This window comes from Abramis brama (genome assembly GCF_963993115.1).
Source record: "Abramis brama genome assembly, chromosome: 6".
Taxonomy (NCBI): Eukaryota; Metazoa; Chordata; class Actinopteri; order Cypriniformes; family Leuciscidae; genus Abramis; species Abramis brama.
Genome location: NC_139968.1, coordinates 9,731,377 through 9,749,201, shown reverse-complemented (window position 1 = coordinate 9,749,201; position 17,825 = coordinate 9,731,377). Strand labels below are relative to the sequence as shown.

General features: G+C 36.7%; 1 protein-coding gene across 3 annotated transcripts in view; it reads right to left on the bottom strand.

Moving 5' to 3' along the window:
* Nucleotides 1–17,825, bottom strand: part of grm7 (glutamate metabotropic receptor 7) — a 210,868-nt gene that overhangs the window by 140,288 nt on the left and 52,755 nt on the right. For all 3 annotated transcript variants that reach the window (XM_084118050.1, XM_084118048.1, XM_084118049.1), the window contains exon 2: nt 2,694–2,910. In XM_084118050.1, the coding sequence (XP_083974176.1) occupies nt 2,694–2,910 (217 nt within the window). The remainder of the gene's footprint in view (nt 1–2,693; nt 2,911–17,825) is intronic.

Below are 17,825 nucleotides of genomic sequence, written 5' to 3'. Positions count from 1 at the left end.
TGCGTGTTGCTCGGAGACACAACCGTTTTGCTGTGGCGTAGTTTGGAATCGTGTTACACTGAAGACTTTTAAAATACATTCAAATAGAATACAGTATTAATGTTTTTACTTTTTGATCAAATAAATGTAGCCATGGTGAGCATAATAGTCTTCTTTAAAAAAAAAAAAAAAAAAAAAAAAAAAACCTTTGACCGGTAATGTATATTATTATAATATAGACAAACTTTCATCCTAGATGTGAAACATTGTGCATTTAAGTTCAAATTTATCAAATGTCATTTCTTAAATCCTTTCCCCTAGAACAACAAATTTATGAATGCAATGTTTTTAAAAATTGTTTTAACAAACAATTAACAATTTCCTTCTGTTGTGTTTCATGAATGAGGCTCAATGTCCCTATCAGTACAAGTAGAACATTCATTATCCGCATAAATTTGGAGCCATAAAGTAACCACAGCGAAATGCCCTGCCAAACAGCTGAGCACTGTTGTTTTTGCCAACACACTGACCTCTGAGCCAAATGCTCCTTGGAAAGTCTAAACACATATCATAGGAAGTCTTTCCCTCGAGCACTTAAAGCACTTTACACTCAAAATCCGGTGCATTTTAAAATATTCACATAATACATTTCACCAAAGAAAGAGAGAAAGAAAAAAAACAGTGTTTAATTTCCCCTTACTCTCCTAAAATCAACACAAAATGACATTCAGAATCCATTTTACTTCCATAATGCAACATATTTCAGCAAAGAAACATGATACTGAATCAAATTAAAACTAGGATGGGAATTTTTTTGTTCCATCTGAAACTTATGAAATGTGGTTATTACCAATGCAGTTGGAGGGGAGTCCAAAAGTAAAGTTCTTTTAAGGTTACAAGGACACATTTTTTCTTTAAAATGCGCTGATGAATTGTTCATAATAAGACTAGGAATTTGTATTAAGGAATTATGGTCAATTTTCAGTTGCACACAAAATCGGTGGAATATTAGTGTAAATCTTGTGTTAATATGACTGATCTCCACAAATCAGTTGAATTCTTTCAAAGAACTGGTTCAATGTTATTGGTTTAATAAGTCTTTAGTAAGTCTGTGAATTGAAGAATCACTCGGACCGTTTCAGTTCAGTTTATCCCAGATCCTGCCAAACAGATGTGAGCACAAACTGATTCTTTGAACTGATTCAAACGATTCATTAAAAAGATCTGACTCAAGAGACCGATTCGTTTACAAATTGACCAACCACAAGACTTCACATATTTTTAAGAAGCGTGAAACGATCATGAAGTTATTTGGTCGATATACCAACCCCAATTTCTCTTCATGTCAGGTTACACCTTTCCATCTAATTTAAGTTGAGGTCTAGTAATTGGCTTCACTCACTACTGAGGGCCTAATGAATCCTCTTTCCTTGGGGCGCTTTGTTTTGTGTGAAAAGTGTCTCAGAGACACAACATCTCCACCATTGATAGACATTTGTGTTGTTTACATATTAATTTGATAGGTGCAAATTTTGTTGGGTAAACATTTCAAATTTCCTATTGATGGTTTGCAGCTGTCTTCAGCGATCAACTTTGTGTTGCAGAAATAAATGAGTAACATAATCCAAACATTTCACAGTGAATAAGGCTTGTATTTAAAAATATTAAGGCGAGACACTACAGGTGAATAGGGTAACATTTTTAACTAGCAGATATCACCATTAAACTTTCCCAGTTGATTACCTACATTAAGATAAGAAAAAAATGTATTACAAGTTTTCTGTAATTTAATGTTTAAATATGCAAATCGAATTAAATATGCGCTAATTTGCATATATTTAAAAACGAAATCTGAGTATTGGATAAAGCCAGGTTCAAATTTATTTTTTCATTGTGTTCACATATTAGATGGGAAAAAAAAATACAGAGGGATTTATGGATATCTACTTTTTGTTATCCTGTGAATCAGAATATACTGTCAATAGCCTTAAAAAAATATTTTCGCCATGTTTTTTGGAATAAAATGTTATATAAATCAGGCTAGGAATAATATATTGACAAATCCCTCTGTAAATGTCTTCATAATATAACTAGGTACAAGACTGGAGAGTTTGTGTATATGGAGCTACTAAAGTGGAGATTTCAGACTTGGAGTATGAGAGAAAAGTCATTTTGAGAAAACGGGCTTTAAAGATTTATATCAGCCAATGAGATTGCGCATTTAGAGTTAAATCCCCCCTTTACTTTCACTGGTTGCTGATAAAAAGGAAATGACCATATTTGGATCTGACAGCACTGTACAGGAGAGAGAGAGCTTTCTAACGGTGTATGTGATGACAGGGTGCAGACAGCGATCGCGGAGCAGCGGGATGATTTACAACGCCAACTTTTGTTGAATTTATGAGAAATCTACAGATGCAAACAGACAAAGTGTAGTAAAATAAAGACGTAAATGTGTATTTCTGACTTTTTTTCACCACAAGTCTGAAAGAAGACATGCTATTGAAGACAAATATCCCAAAATCTCAAAATTGACCATGTTTTTGTCTGCCGTGTCTCGCCTTAAACTGTAAACACTGATTAAACTGACAGGTTGCTATTAAAACAACCAAAAAAGAGTCTTTGCAACACTTGTTTACTCATGCAGAGACTGCTTTGAGTTCTTCAGGACTTTATCTTCAAAGACTTGTTGTTTATAGTTTTGCCTGACTCACCCGCTTCTCTGGAAATCTGCATGAAGGCCTCGACTCCTTTCTCGCCGTAGCTTCCCTCCGAGGCAACCGTGGACACGTAGTTCCATCCCATCGATTTCACTATATCCACCATGGCCTGGGCCTGGAAGGAGTCTGGAGGCACGACGCGAGAGAAGAAATCGTAGCGGCGGTCATCGCTCAGTTCTGGAGCGGTGGAGGCGTAGCTGATCTGCGGAATCTGAAACCAGATGAAAAGACAGTGGTTAGATCTGCGGTCACCACGGTTGGAAAGCTCCTATAATGGAAAATGACAGAGTGTTCCCCGTCATGATTCCGTATTGAATGCCAATTACTCAAACTTTCACAGGCAATTGTATCTGCCGTCTGTCTATCTGACGTGGTCATAATATGAATGCTAGTCTGCAGCGGGTTCTTGCAATGAATCTTATATGAAATTAAAATTGAGACAAGGCTGCACTGACTTTGAATCTCTCTCTAATAACGTAAGGGTAGCACTTTTTTTTAAACTTTATTTTACAGTCTTGTTCCCCATGTATGTAGTTTTTATAATAACTGGGTTAATAACTAGGTACTAACCCTGAACCTACACCTAAACCTAAAATGAACCCATGTAGTTACCTTATATTAACCAGTACTTTCTTAGGTAAGTGTACACGTAAGTGCATGTACTGTAAAATAAAGTGCAACCAAACTGAGCTAATGTGGCACTATCAACCTTATTTTATATATATATAGTTATATGGTTGTTGTGTCAAATATTTCTTTGTAAGAAAAAAAGTTAACCACTTCAAACCCCTTCAAATTAATTAATGCAAAAAACTTTTGAGTTTCTATTCAGCATTGTTAGTTAAGGCATTAACTAATTAACTCTTTCCCCGCTACTGATGGAAATTTCCAGCTTTCCGTATTTTCACTGTTATATGGTAGGGGGTGCTATGACACATTTTCAGAAAGAGGACTGAACCTCCTGATCAAAACACAGGCAAAAAAGAAGAAAAACTAGTGATATCATACGTAGATGTAAAATAACACAATAATCAACATTAAGCAGCATTTAAATCAAAACTGCATAACGTTACTAAATGAAATGTTGACCCATGACAAACTATAGGACTGTGAAGCTTTGGAGGTGTTGATGGATTCGATTTACTCCATCTGTATCCGAATAAAGCATGGTTTGTTTTATTCTGATCTTTCTTTTGATATATTGCATACTCAGATATTCATACAAGAAAATATTCTGGGGGCCATGAAATTTTTGTGAAAATGGTCAAAAATGATGCCGCTGACCGGCATCTTTTTAAAAGAAATGCTGGAAGGAAAAGAGTTAATGTGGATTTACTGGCAATAACAATTTTGAATCAACAATGGCTGTTTGATAAATTCTGATTCTTCCTACTGAAAAAAAACAAAAAAAAACATAAAAACATATTTTTGTCCATTTTTTCAAAATCACTTGAAATCCTATTCCTAACCCACTTACAGCCACTGAGTTAGAAGCACTGAAATGAAAATTAAGCAATTTAATCATCTGTGGAACGGGCAGGACTCGAAAAACTCCAGCCAATCATTTCCAAGACCACCTAGAATCATTGGACAGTAAGTTCGTCAATCAAACGGTCATACCATACCCCCCTCCCCCCACCACACTCGCGTGCGTGACCGCGAGAGACAGAGAGAGAGTAATGGGTGGAGTCAGGGCCAGCGTTGGAGGAAAGAAGGTAGGACCATTTGAGTTGTGTATTTTCAAAATCTGTCGGCCGTTTTGCAAATCCCATACCCTACCTTTAAATGTATTCTCAAAATATTGTATCTAGATGTATTTTTAGCTATATCACCCATCCCTAATCCTGCCTGACTGTATTGTATGGCAAAAAGACTCATCCACTGCAGTTTGGCATGTGCATAAAAAAAAAAAAAAAAATTGGCAGATATCAGAAACAAACCGAAATAGACTTTCACTTCACCCACCAGCTGTCGGCGCAGGCCACAGCGACACATTTATCATCTTGAACAAGCTGCATAATATCCTGATTGTTTTTTTGAGTTATGTAATGAAACAGCGAGTGCTGCATTTAAGTCGTTCACCTCAGAAGAGGTCATGCTGAGAATTTACACAAACACTAAATGGTCACTTAACACAGTTTAGCATAAAATCACACAGATTCTACTCCTATGCCCTCATAATATAAGGATCAAGGATGACTTCAACTCTAAAACTTGATGATTCAACCTCTCGAAATGATGAACTGCCTCCAGGAACAAAGCTTGTTATGAAGTTATGAAAATATCCTTGGCTGAGGCATTGGACCCCGGATGATCATCAATGAGGGACAACAGCGTTCAGGCTATTGTTCAGTGTGTTCAATAACCACTTGCCTTGAGTCAAATTTCAGTATTAAGGGGAACTGAATATGTAAATGATTTCACACAATTTCAGATAAGCAAGCTAACAATATTCGGCATTATCCGCCAAAGTCCAGACTTGTTTTCTATTTTCTGACAGATGTTTTGTCACGTCTCCTGCGTAAGATGTCTTGCACTTAAATTCTGACCAAATCCCAGTTATATCAAGCCATCAAAATCACGCTTCATGCCCAGGCTTCATGTGACAATTTTCTCAGTTTACTCAGTAAATGCAGTAAAGTAACCTTGCAATGACAACTCAAAAGGCTAGTGAATAGAAAGAAAACCGTATGTCCTTTTCAAGACAAATACGATAGACTTTATTTGAGGGAGTCAATGGGACACAGAACCACTTTTTCCACCTGCCACTGGTGGATGATTTGAGAAAACTGACTGGTCATGAATGATCATTACCACTCCATGAAATTGTACTAAAAAGGGACTTTGCAAATATTCAGTCAAGTCGGGCGATAAGCTAGTTCCTAGTAAAACTCAATCTTAAAGGTCAATGACCCAGTAGCCATCTAAGAAATTCAACATATCCTTTGATAACTTCAAAATGAGTTTGACTCAACTTGTGCTCAGGGTATTCTTTGCAATTATCTTCATGCCTTTCCTCCATTTGACACAGGTCTGGGATTACTTGATCTTTGACCAAGTTGGGCCAGATGGATTCTTCTCAAACTTAATTACCTCCTCTGAAGAGGGCTTCTTGCACATCAGCAAGCAAAGTTTAGCAAAATGCTGTTTTATTTCAGTTAGCCTTTTGATCTCGCTTGATTTAATGGTGAGCTAAGCTCTTCCATTAAATAATATGGTAAGCAGGAACATATATAAGGGACAGAAACATGGAGGTGGGCGTGAGAACTGTGTGCTTTTGAGAGAAAAACACTAGTATATGTAGCGGTACATAATGTTAATAAAAAACAGTAACGATCATGTTGCAAAGAAATGGAAGCCCTTAATTACTGCATTGAAACAACTCTGTGCTGTATTGAAAAATGCTTTGTCCTAAAACTAGTTTGCAAGCTGTCAGTTTATTTGCTAATTCTTTCTCCTGGCACGCATTTATGCTGGCTCTCACAGCGTGAATGCAATTTTTGGAAATCTCAGAAGCTTTTGGAAATAAAAGGCAGAACAAAGCATGTTTATGCAATGAATATTAAACTTTAATTATGTTATTGCAATGATGAAAGAAAATACAACGTGGAAAGGACAAGGAATTGCGGGAAAGAAGAGTAAAGAATGGGAGCTGAAAAAGTCATGAGGTTGGTTCAAACTTTTCTCATCCGCGTCTTGTACACAAGTCTCAAGAAGTCAGAGAGTTCATGCTAACTATACCACAAAAAGAATATGTCATATTTGATTAAAGTTACTACCCAGTCACAAAAGCTTCAAGTTTCAATAAGTATATATATGACAGTATGCAATTGTCACAGTTCACCCTAGTCACCATCCTCTTCACTACACTTCCCAGCATCCATCCTGGTTCCCACCTGCACGCCACATCACTCTCACCTGCATCTCATCATCACCCTCATTACCTCTACTATAAATATACTCATCTCACCACAGTTCCTTGTCCGACCTTGTTTGTTTAATGTATGTGGACTCTTCCCCTAGTACTCCAGCGATCTCCCTGTCTCCAGCGTCTTCCTTTCCTCTGTGTCTCCGTCAAGATCTCTCTCTGGACTCACCTCATCCCTGCACCTTTGTTGTTCAATAAATATCACTATTCTCCACCCATCTTTCTCTCCTGTGGTATTTATTGATGGTATTTACCACAAGCACTTCAAAAAATCCAGTACTTTTCTCTTACTTGCATTCCCAATAAAATATCTAAATTAAATAATAAAACTTGTTTTAAGAGAATGTGTCTTAAAATAAATGGGGAAAATGCTGCTCTACACTTGTATTAAAGTATACACAATTACAAATCATGTTTCTACAATTCCAGACATAGAAATTCCATGGAAAAGTAAAAATGTGAAATGTATAGGTCAAAAGATATGGGGAACCTTTGCTAAGCCTGTGTTTACCAAAAAGTGTTAATTCCTCTCAGCCATCCTGAAAAACTTCATTTCATGAGACCAACACACAAACAATGTCTTAATTATATTTGTTTCTTAAAAGGCAATGATACAACCCATAACTTTCCATTCCCCAGAGTTACCTCTTCATTTAATTATAAAGTTTCATAGTTAAAAAAGTATGAGTCATTCAGAAATTGAATATATATGTATTACTGTTGTTATTTGTTTCATGAAAGACATTTTTGCACTGGCATCACCGGCTAAAACAATTACAGTTTGCCTCTTTCAACTCAAGTCGAGTCCTGAAGCAAGAAATCGTCATTTAAACTGTTTCTATCTGCTCAAGGAGCCAGAAGGAACTGATCTCGTAGCCCCCAAACAGGACTTATCAGAGATCGGCTTGAGGTGAGGCCTAGAGCTTTCAGGAGCAAAACCCCTTCTCTTTCCTCCATCTTTCTTTCACACTCTTGTCTTTCACACTCTCTCACAGACACACAAATAATATCAAGGCTCTGGATCGTAGCCTTAGCCCTTGTAAGCTGTCAACTGCGTATTTATGTGTCTGTGCGGATGACAGGAAGGGCCGTGATGAACATTGTTCGGCTTAGGGATGGCGCCCCATTATCGGACTCCATTATCTTGTCTATCAGAGTGACTGATCTGAAGGTGGCTGCTACTGTGTTCCAGCAATCCAGAGGGCCTGTCTTGTGTCAAGTCAGGAGGTGTAAGAATAAGGTGTCCTGTTGGGCCATCCGTCAGGTGAGGGTGTCTTTTATTCAGCCCCACAAACAGAGCTCAAAGATTTTTGTGGCATATCATGGCCTTCTCATTCTGAGGTGATTACTGGTGTCACAGAAACAATTGGCGCCTAAACTGGGATGATAACTGTTATGATCAGATAATTCTGAGACTGAGAAACTTAAAATCGTTTAACCAATGCATTTTGCTTGGTAGGATCCCTCCCGAATAAGAAACAATCAAAACAAACAAAAAACACTTTTTAAGTATTGGACAGTCTGCCAAAGTTTATGCCAATTTATGCCAATTATGCCACATTTACAAAATGCCGACTTCATACCACCTTGCACTTCTACCATCTCTGTTATGAATTACGATCAATCCCCTCTGAAAGTACTCAATCCATAAATAAAGGTGCTCTGCTGTCTGTATTTGAAGAACCATACTGAGTGGAGCTTCTTCAAATACATGACTGGACCAAGCCACTAGAAGTAAGGCAGCATATCTCTTCACACCATAATTTTCATTAATTTATTTAGTATTGATATCATTTTTATCTAAAGCTTCCTTGTGAGCTAGTAAACACCTGCCAGTGCTTAATATGGTCACGACCCTGGAGTCCTCTGCCTGGGCCAAAGACAGATGAGTTTCAGGATAATAGATCCGCCTTATGACCACTGGGGGTATTTTTTTGCATCCACTCGAAAGGTCAGGTGTGTTGACAGAACTCATAAAAAGAAACAGATGAGGTATTTGACAATGGGCTGACCCCGCATTGATCGGAGGTGGAGTTGTCTCTACCTGAGTGAAATGGAGAATCACTGCGGGCAGAGGCTACAGCATTGGACGTGACATGGTAGATGACATTTCCAGTGACATTTTCTCCACCTCCATTTTCCACCCACAACACGAGCAGAACTGGTGACATTAACTTTTATGGTGGTTGAGAACTTAACCCCCTGGGGTCGGCGGTATCGCCGGCGATACCAGCTCGCGTTTTTCCTTATCAGTGCAATAGAGACTCTAAATACAAAGTTGACTTTGATCTTCCATACACGTTTCATACGTCAATCGGTCCTGTTAAGTGTGTATTATTTTTGTGTATACTCACAATAAAAACAAAGTGTTGTGCTTTTTGCCAAATAAAGAAAAATAAACATGATGCGAGTTCTGCTTTCTCTCTGTCAGTGTAGTCCATTCTGAAACGCGTCCGAAAATGAACTGTAACTCAGCGAATTCTCAGTCAAACAGGCATACAGACACACAGGCATGAATCTTGAATTCTCTTCTTTTAAATTAAGTAATTTTTATATTAAAAAAAGTATTCTCAGTTCATGTAATATGTATGAAAAGAGAGAGATGTCAGTCGTTCTCATCTCAGCTCATTAAGTTTTAATGTGACTCCGCCCACGGAGAGCGCGCGCTATTCAAACGCAAATAATCTGAGGTGATCCAGGCAAACCCGTGAACGCCCACATCAGCTGGATAACACACACCGCGAGTTCACTTTCAGACTCATGTACTTTACGACGCTGTGAGGAATAATACTATCTTGATAATAATCCTGGAAAATTTACCTCAGAAGTGCTAGAAGTTTCATTTCGAGGAGCAAAGGGATCCGGCTGAGGAATAGGTCAGTTCTATATCTGCTTTGTTCTAATCGCAAGTGTCTGTACACGGTGAATGAATGAACACACAGATGTGTGCTGTTATGTAGGTACAGCTGGCAAAAATACTGTTTAAAAATGAATCGCGTTTCTTTGTGTGAATGAATGAACAGCTTTTACCAAACTCTATTGCTATACTGAGATGAGTAAAAATTGGATAGATTATAAAGTTTTTACTGTAAAATACTGCCACATAATGTTGCCAATTTCTGCTCATATGAATTGAATTACGTATGATAAAATGTATACTTTAGTTTTTACAAAGAAAGATTACACTGGAAATATTGTTACAATTTTAATTGTTGTTGTAATTGTATAACCTTTTTAATAAAATAGCAATATATATATATATATATATATATATATATATATATATATAATATGTATATATATATATATATATATATATATATATATATATATACATACATACATACAAGGATAGATGTAAACAAAATCTTAAAAGGTCAATATAAGCCTTCTCTTTAAATAATTTTATTATGCTTTATTAGTGACACATTTGGGTAGAGAATATATTCCAAATCTGAAAATACAGTATGAGAACAATTACTGCACAATTACTAGAAATGTTTACCTTGGATATTATACAATTTGCAAGCACAATTTGTGGAAAAAACAACAACAACTGTGAACCAATTATATATATATATATATATATATATATATATATATATATATATATATATATTGTCCTTGCATTCTTTCTTGTGGCTCAGTCACACACCTGAATGAAAGGCTCATTACGTATGCAGCCTCATTATGCGGGGGCCCATTGTCTCCTCAGGTGTGAATCACGCCCACCCGCATATTGCCTTTCCAAACAAGAAGTGTCTTACAAAACTTAGATCAATGTATTGTTTTATGTGAATGATTAGGCAGGATGATTTTCACATCATTTTGAAGAAAAAACTCTAGGCAACAAAGTGCATTATTCAGAAGTCTTGTGGACACATATTTAGTATGTGTTTTGTGGCCTTATTTCAGACATTTTCATTTTTAGTTTTTTCAATAACCATGCATAAACATTATTCTATCAAAAATACAAACATGTACATACATGTTGCTCACATATTATGGTAGCCCTGTTTGTGCTAAATAGAGTGTAATTACACCTTTGCCATTAATATGTTTATAAGCAACTGAAAAAAGCACAAATGTAAGGGCATGTCAAAACATCTCAAGGACCCCAAAAACACCTTAGACCCCAGAGGGTTAATAGAAGTGGCACCATTAGAAGGGTGGATTTGTAACTGGAGAGAGATCAAGATAAGAAAGAGATTGTCATGTCAAACCAAACTTGTGGCTTTCTTTTTTCCGGTGAAGTTTATGACAAACGCTGGTCATTACTATTCAACAAACGGAAAATAGTCACCAGGGACTGAATGAATGCGGTAACTTTTTTGTGAGGAACAGACCAGAATTTAATCCATAATTCACTGAAAAGCTTTGCAAGAAATGCTTCATCTAATGTTTTGTTGCATAACTGAACCTAGTGCAAAATACTTTCACTGTATGCATGGAAAAGAGTAGCATGAACATTCCTTAAAACTTCTTATTTTGTATTCAGTGAAAGACAGACATACTGCTTGCGTGAATGGTTTTGGGATTGAACAAATGGCTATTCTTGGTGAAATGTTGTTTCTTTATATCACGTCATGCTGTTGACTGTGCCATTAACACTGAACAACTACCAGAAGTATTACACCGTCAACCACCCATTTCAGTAAACTTTCACACAAGGAATCTGCCACCGCCAACTGGCTTGAAGCTGACAAACAGGCACCGCCGAAAGTAAGTGATTACCTGCACACACCTGAGCTTTAATCGCAGGCCTCTGCATTCCCAAGTCAGCTCAATCCTTGACCCTTAATTAGAAGGGCTAGATAAATCAAAGAGAAATGCTTGGGCTTCTAAAGGCTGGTGGAAAAGAACACAGCCTTGACAATCATGTAACGCAGCTGTGCCTCATGACTCAGGTCTCTGACAAATGTCTATGTCAACAAATCTAGAATTACAAAACGAATGTAACGACCATGCCACATGCTGGCTTCTCTAATGTTCTAATATGTGACACAAGGACCCCGAATGAGTCAAGCTCTGGAAATCAAATTAATATGCAGCGAGTGCCATTGATGTGAAGTTCATTTGCCTGGTTCTTAGCGGCGGTGGATTTTAATCACTCTGACCCACTGCATGGAGATGCAGTAAATCACTGATTTCATTACAAGTGCCCATTCTTCCACGTCCGCTGCTGATTGTCAGCTGAAAGAAAAGCAGCACGCTTTCAATTCCTTGACACGGTTTATACGGCATGGACAATAGCGCATGGCATTCCCTGGGGTGAAGTAGAGGGGAGCAAAACATCATAATGTCAATAATCACTACAGTGAAAATAATTTAGCTGAAGAATGCTTAGCGCAGGCATTCAGTCCGTGCTCTGGAAGACCTAAAGAATGTATTTTCTCTCCTTTGTTAATGTTAAAGTTGTTGCACTAACTCTTTTACAGGGAGTTAATCCTACCAAAATGGCATAATCCATCACATGTGAGTCTACTGTCATGGAGTAGATTATTCCTGCTTAATCAGGTGGTTTTAATTCGTCTGTTCTACATGTCTCAGGAATCCAGTGATGAGATCCGCAAGCAAATTTGGAGAAAATCGTCATTGTTTAACAGCATTTATCCTTTGTCTCACCAAATGAATGACTAAAAGAGTCTCTTACCTCCTACACTTCGTAATAAGGAGTCTATTGTGTATGTGGATATCGAATGGTGCCTCAGGGGAAAAAAGCTTAACAATTAGGTCAACAAGAAAGGTATGAATCTTTCACTAATTAAAGGCTGCACAGTACAATAGGCTCCTACTATGTATTTTTGTCAAGTAAGCTATATGCTTTAAGATATGTTAGCAGTTTTGCTAACTTCCACACAACTTGGCCAGACTTAGCCCCCTCTCTGCAAAATCCTCCCTCTAAAGATATGGAAAATCCAATGTCAGCAAAACCTGTGTGCTCAAAATGACTGACGGCTTAATGTCTTCTGATTGGCTAAACAATAGCGCCTAAAGAACAAACTCACTTTTGCTGTGTACAAGGTAGTATGGACATTTTATGTATGCTTTTCAATAATAATAAAAAAGAATACTCAAAAACTTTTCAATGAAACAATGTCTTTCTTTCAGTCTTTCTTTAAAAGTTCACATTTAATGTAATATGTTACTTGCCATTTACTTATAATTTATTAGCAATTTCTGAATGACAATTGTTTAGTAAGTCATTCTTACCACAAACAACAGTTCACTCTCAAACATCAAAGATTCCCACTGCTAGAAACCAAAACCAGATAAACTGAGCAAAATCCAGACACCATCTCCTAATACCACTGCTGAGCCCTACACAAACACGCTCAGATCTACTGAACGAGGAGAAATATATATTTCCCTCTAAAACATGGTTTATTAGCTTACAGCATTTGTTTACGGCGAGCTGATACAATTTTCACACTACATCCTGGTATTAATTATGGACTTATTTTTCAATTAGGAAGCATAATTAGTCACAGTTCTTTGACACTTTAGCAAAACTGAGGATAATTGGAAATTGTTCATGGACGGGGACAAATTATAAACTATTTTTGACATAATAACATTGAAGGACACATGGAAACTGTCTTAAAAGCGTCTTGTGTAGATATTTTCTAACCACAAGAACAGAAAATCCCCCATCCTTGTAGTGTATGTGGAAGCTAGCCAATAATAACAAAGGTAATTTACATATATTAAAGATACAGTAGCCAGATTAATTCCAGCAATTTCTACACCAGAAATGGGATGCTCAGGTACTTAAACACATTCTTTCCAGAAATAAAATTATTTTAATCAAGATATAAATATGAAGTAAGATATCAAAACTATAAATGAAAACCATAATAATTGTATTTCCTTGTCTTACTGTGTTATTTTTTTTTATCCCATAAGGGTCTTTGCTCAAAATAAAGTTCACCCACTGTTCGATTGCTGAAGTACATCCTCAAACTTAGAGCTTTGACATTTCCAGTAGAAACAGCCTCAGTCGCTGCGGCAAAATGGTTGCTTCCAGCGCAGACACAAGTGTCAGAGAGAGAGAGCAGAAAATGGCCATGAAAAATTCAATTACAACTTTAGCGATGCTACAAACGGTATCCCATTTAATAATATTTATGTAGAAAAATGATGAATAAGCATTAAGCCTTATGTTGCGTCCACGTGTGCAGTTATAATAGCCGTTTAGTACTAAATGTATGCCACCAGGCACTTTAATAGTAATTGGCACCAAGTGGAGTATCTAAAACTTTTAAAAACAGCAACGCCATTTCAAACAACGGAGAACACGGCTTAAAATACCTCTTGCCGACTTCGTCAAAATTGAGATCCTGTCCTCTTCTGTTTGGCAGATGAACACGGGTTTCTCTGTATTATATTGGCTGGGGATTTCAGGACCATGTAAATGACTCTATTTCTAGTTAGTTTGCTTTGTTCCTTATTTTGCTGTCTGTGAACAAGGAATGCAGTGCGGCTTAAAATAAGTCACCCATCCCATCATGCACACTCGTGCACACACACACGCTTCAACTACAAAGGCCCTGAAAACCCAAAGCACCAGACCCACAAACATCAGTGATGCAGTCGTTTGTGTACAGAGGTCTATGCTTAAATAAAGGCTTCTGGGATCCAGTGTCTTTAACCGCAAGACTCACTCCTTCACATTTTGTAGCGTCACAACTATGCTTTTTCAACTAAACCCAACATGCTCATAGGGGGTGAAAAAGGGCCTATATAGCAACATTTTTGCAAAACTCAAAACACATACCAGTACAATTCACTGCAGTTTCCAGCTGAAATGAACACTAGTGGCAATAAAACACCAACTACTTCAATCCCTTTACACACAAATTATGATTACAGGGGCAGATTATCAATTAATAAAGATTATTTTCTCATGGTTCCTTGCACAATACTATGTTATGATCTCAATACACTTTTACCACAATTCATCATTTGTAAAGTAAACTTGCTCGGTAGCTCACCTAATACAGCATTGCACTTGCAATGAGTTGCGTGAAACATGACGATAAAAGAGCTAAAAAACGTATAGAATAGAGCTAAAATGGCTCCACTCACTGGACATTTTACTTCCAAACTGCTGTGATATGACAACAACCAAACTAATAAAATGTTGCCAGATTCACATTCATCTGTTTTAATGCGCTTTTAGCGCCATTCACTGGACATTTCACATTGACAGCGTTATTAACAACTTGCAAAACTTGCAAGATTCAACGTAATATAATTTTGCAGAAATGTCACCAAAGGCCCGTTTTTCTAATGATCCTGGGTTGTTCAAAAAAAAAAATGTAGCCATTGAAACCATTAGTTATTGGGTTAAATATTCTTTGTCCTAAATTCCAGAATTAATCTAGGTTGAGAATGCAATTTCACGTTGACTTTCTCTAATTGTAGCAACCATAGTTCGAATGTCCCACTCAGAGGAAAACACATTTCCAGTTTACTTTCTCATAGACTTTCCTCAGCACCAAAATCCCATCTAAATGCAGTGCAATCTGTCTCTTCAAACTGACTTGCATCTCTCCTGTGTGCTGTGACGATACCCTTCAGAGGGTCGCAAAAACAAATGAGTCTGAAACTTCAATTCTGGGTTGATGCTAGATCCCACACAATATCCACCAAAGGATATTTTGTTGTAATTAATTTGGGACAGAGAAATGCGCCATTGAATTTGAGAGTCATTCCCTGGGGTAAGGAGACACTGGAATTGGGAAAAGGCTGATGTGTCCATCTTTACCCTTCTGAGTGAAAAGAAAAAAATGCCTTTGGGCTCATGAGGACACCGACTGCAATACCTGAGCCTCATCTGGTGAGCGCAGAGTGGACAGCCAAACCTTTTACCCACAGGACAACTATGTAATTGGATCACGGTGTTGTAGGTTCTACTGTCATATTAAAGTGTGAAAGATTAAACCTGTTGCCACCTCTTCAAAGCCAGTCTAAGCCTTGCAAGATCAGGCCGAGGAAAGTAACCACCCAAATAGTGTTTTGTAAGTCATGTATCAATTTGCCTTTTTACAATTAGTTTTATTATACAAAAGTGTTCAAGTCAAGTCAAAGTTGTTTATTGTACATTTAGAAAATCGTACTTGAATGCCTCTTCACAGACTATAGACAAGGCAGTATTTCTATACAAAAAGACACTGTAAAAAAAAAAGTATGTAAGTTATGACAACATATGTTTTTACATTGCTTTAACTCATCAAAATAAGTTAACCGAATTTCAACTTTTTTTATATACAAGATTCAACTCATTTTTTAAGTCAGTTTAATGTAATTTAAGTTGAAATGACTTAAAAGTTGATTGTTAATTTAAGTATTATTATTTAGAATTAGCCTTTTTATATTTTAAGTTTACATGTTATGTGCTTAATTTTATTATGTTGTTGTTGTTTGTAATATGTAGATTTCTATGTAATTTATTTGTATTTCAGATAATGTAATTTTAGGACTTCATGTCAAACTTATTTTATTTCTGGTAGTTGCCAAGGTTTTATAAAGTTTCAGTTTTTCATCTAATATTTGTATATGCTATTTTAGCTTTATTTCAGATAGCAAAAAATATTTTTATAGTTTTAGTTTTAGCTAATAACAAAAACACTGTCTAATTTAACTTTTTGGATTTCTGGACCAGGATTTGATGCCAATTAAGGACCCTTAAATTCTCACGCAGAAATCTAAAATATAAAGGCAATACATTTGCATGTATTTTCAAATGCATTGTTTATTATCCATAAAATATGTACAAAATATTTACGTGGTAAGTTGAACTACTAAACTTGTCAATGTATAAAACCAAAGAAATGCATAAAACAATTGTGATTAATAGTTTCGAATGAAATAGCAATAATGTCAATTTGGTCAATTTTTAATCAAGGCAAATGCATGTCCAATTATGGATAAAGCTTAAAGGTTAAATTGCATTTATGTTTACGCAGTATTTACGTATGCAAACGCATTACTTATGCAAAATCCACAAAAACAGTTACATATTCGGCCAATGAGATACTTAATTACCGTTTTTCAAAATATAGCAGAACACTGTCTTCATAAACAAGTAAAATAAAATAAAACTTATATGTACAGTTGCCCCTTTCTTCTTATTTATGTCAAGATGTACAGTGACTGTAAAATAGCACTGCTAAAAGTCTGAATCCAATGGAGGGCAAAACTTTGATAGCAGACAGGCTGTTCCTCTCTGAGAGGGACACATTTCCATTGCCAGTGGAGAGAGAGACAGCTGGTCCTGTCACCGAGCCCGGCCATCCTGCAGTAGGTGGTAAAAACTCCGGAGAGGGATATTTTTCCAGCTCAAGCTAATTACTGAGCCCGCATGCTCTCATCGGACTTTGAATGACATTGATGCAGAAGGCATTTAGCTTTATTGCAATTTAACAACCTGTTCGTGAGTTTTAAATACACATGTGATTTATAAAGTGGGTAAAATGTATTTAGTTCAGATTAGTTACTAAGTTAGTTATATTAGCACTAGCATAGCACAATTGCCAACAACATAAGTTTAGTAGTATAGCACAAGTATTATTGCCCAACCACACAAATGACAAATGGCTACCAGAAAATGAACTTTCTGTCCTCATTTGCTCACCCTCAAGTTGTTCCAAACCTGTTTGAATTTATATGTAACCAAACAGTTGATTTAACCACTGACTTCCATAGTATGGAAAAAAAAATATATATATACTATGGAAGTCAATGTGACCCATCAACTGTTTTTTGTGTTCAACAGAAGAAAGAAATTCATACAGGTTTGGAACAACGAGTAAATGATGACAGAATTTAATTTTTTGGGTGAACCATCCCTTTAAAGGGGACATATCATGCCAAATGCACTTTTTTAGCCCTTAAATGCATTTTGTTGTATATTTGGAGTGTTTAGAAGTACAGAAAATATGAAATTATTCTCTTCAGGTGCTTCGTTGATATCTTTATATTCTGTTTTGGTCATATTTTTCAACCTGTTCCGATTTTTCTGTTATCTATGACGTTTTTTGAACTATTACGTCACAGTATTTGCAGCGGAACTGCCAAATAAGGACATTGACTTCCGGCCCAACACTTCGAGCAATCCGCCATTTTTATTTCTCGCTGCAATTGTGTAGTCCAAGCTAAAGGATGCAGAAGTTACTAAGGGGTAAGTTAAAATG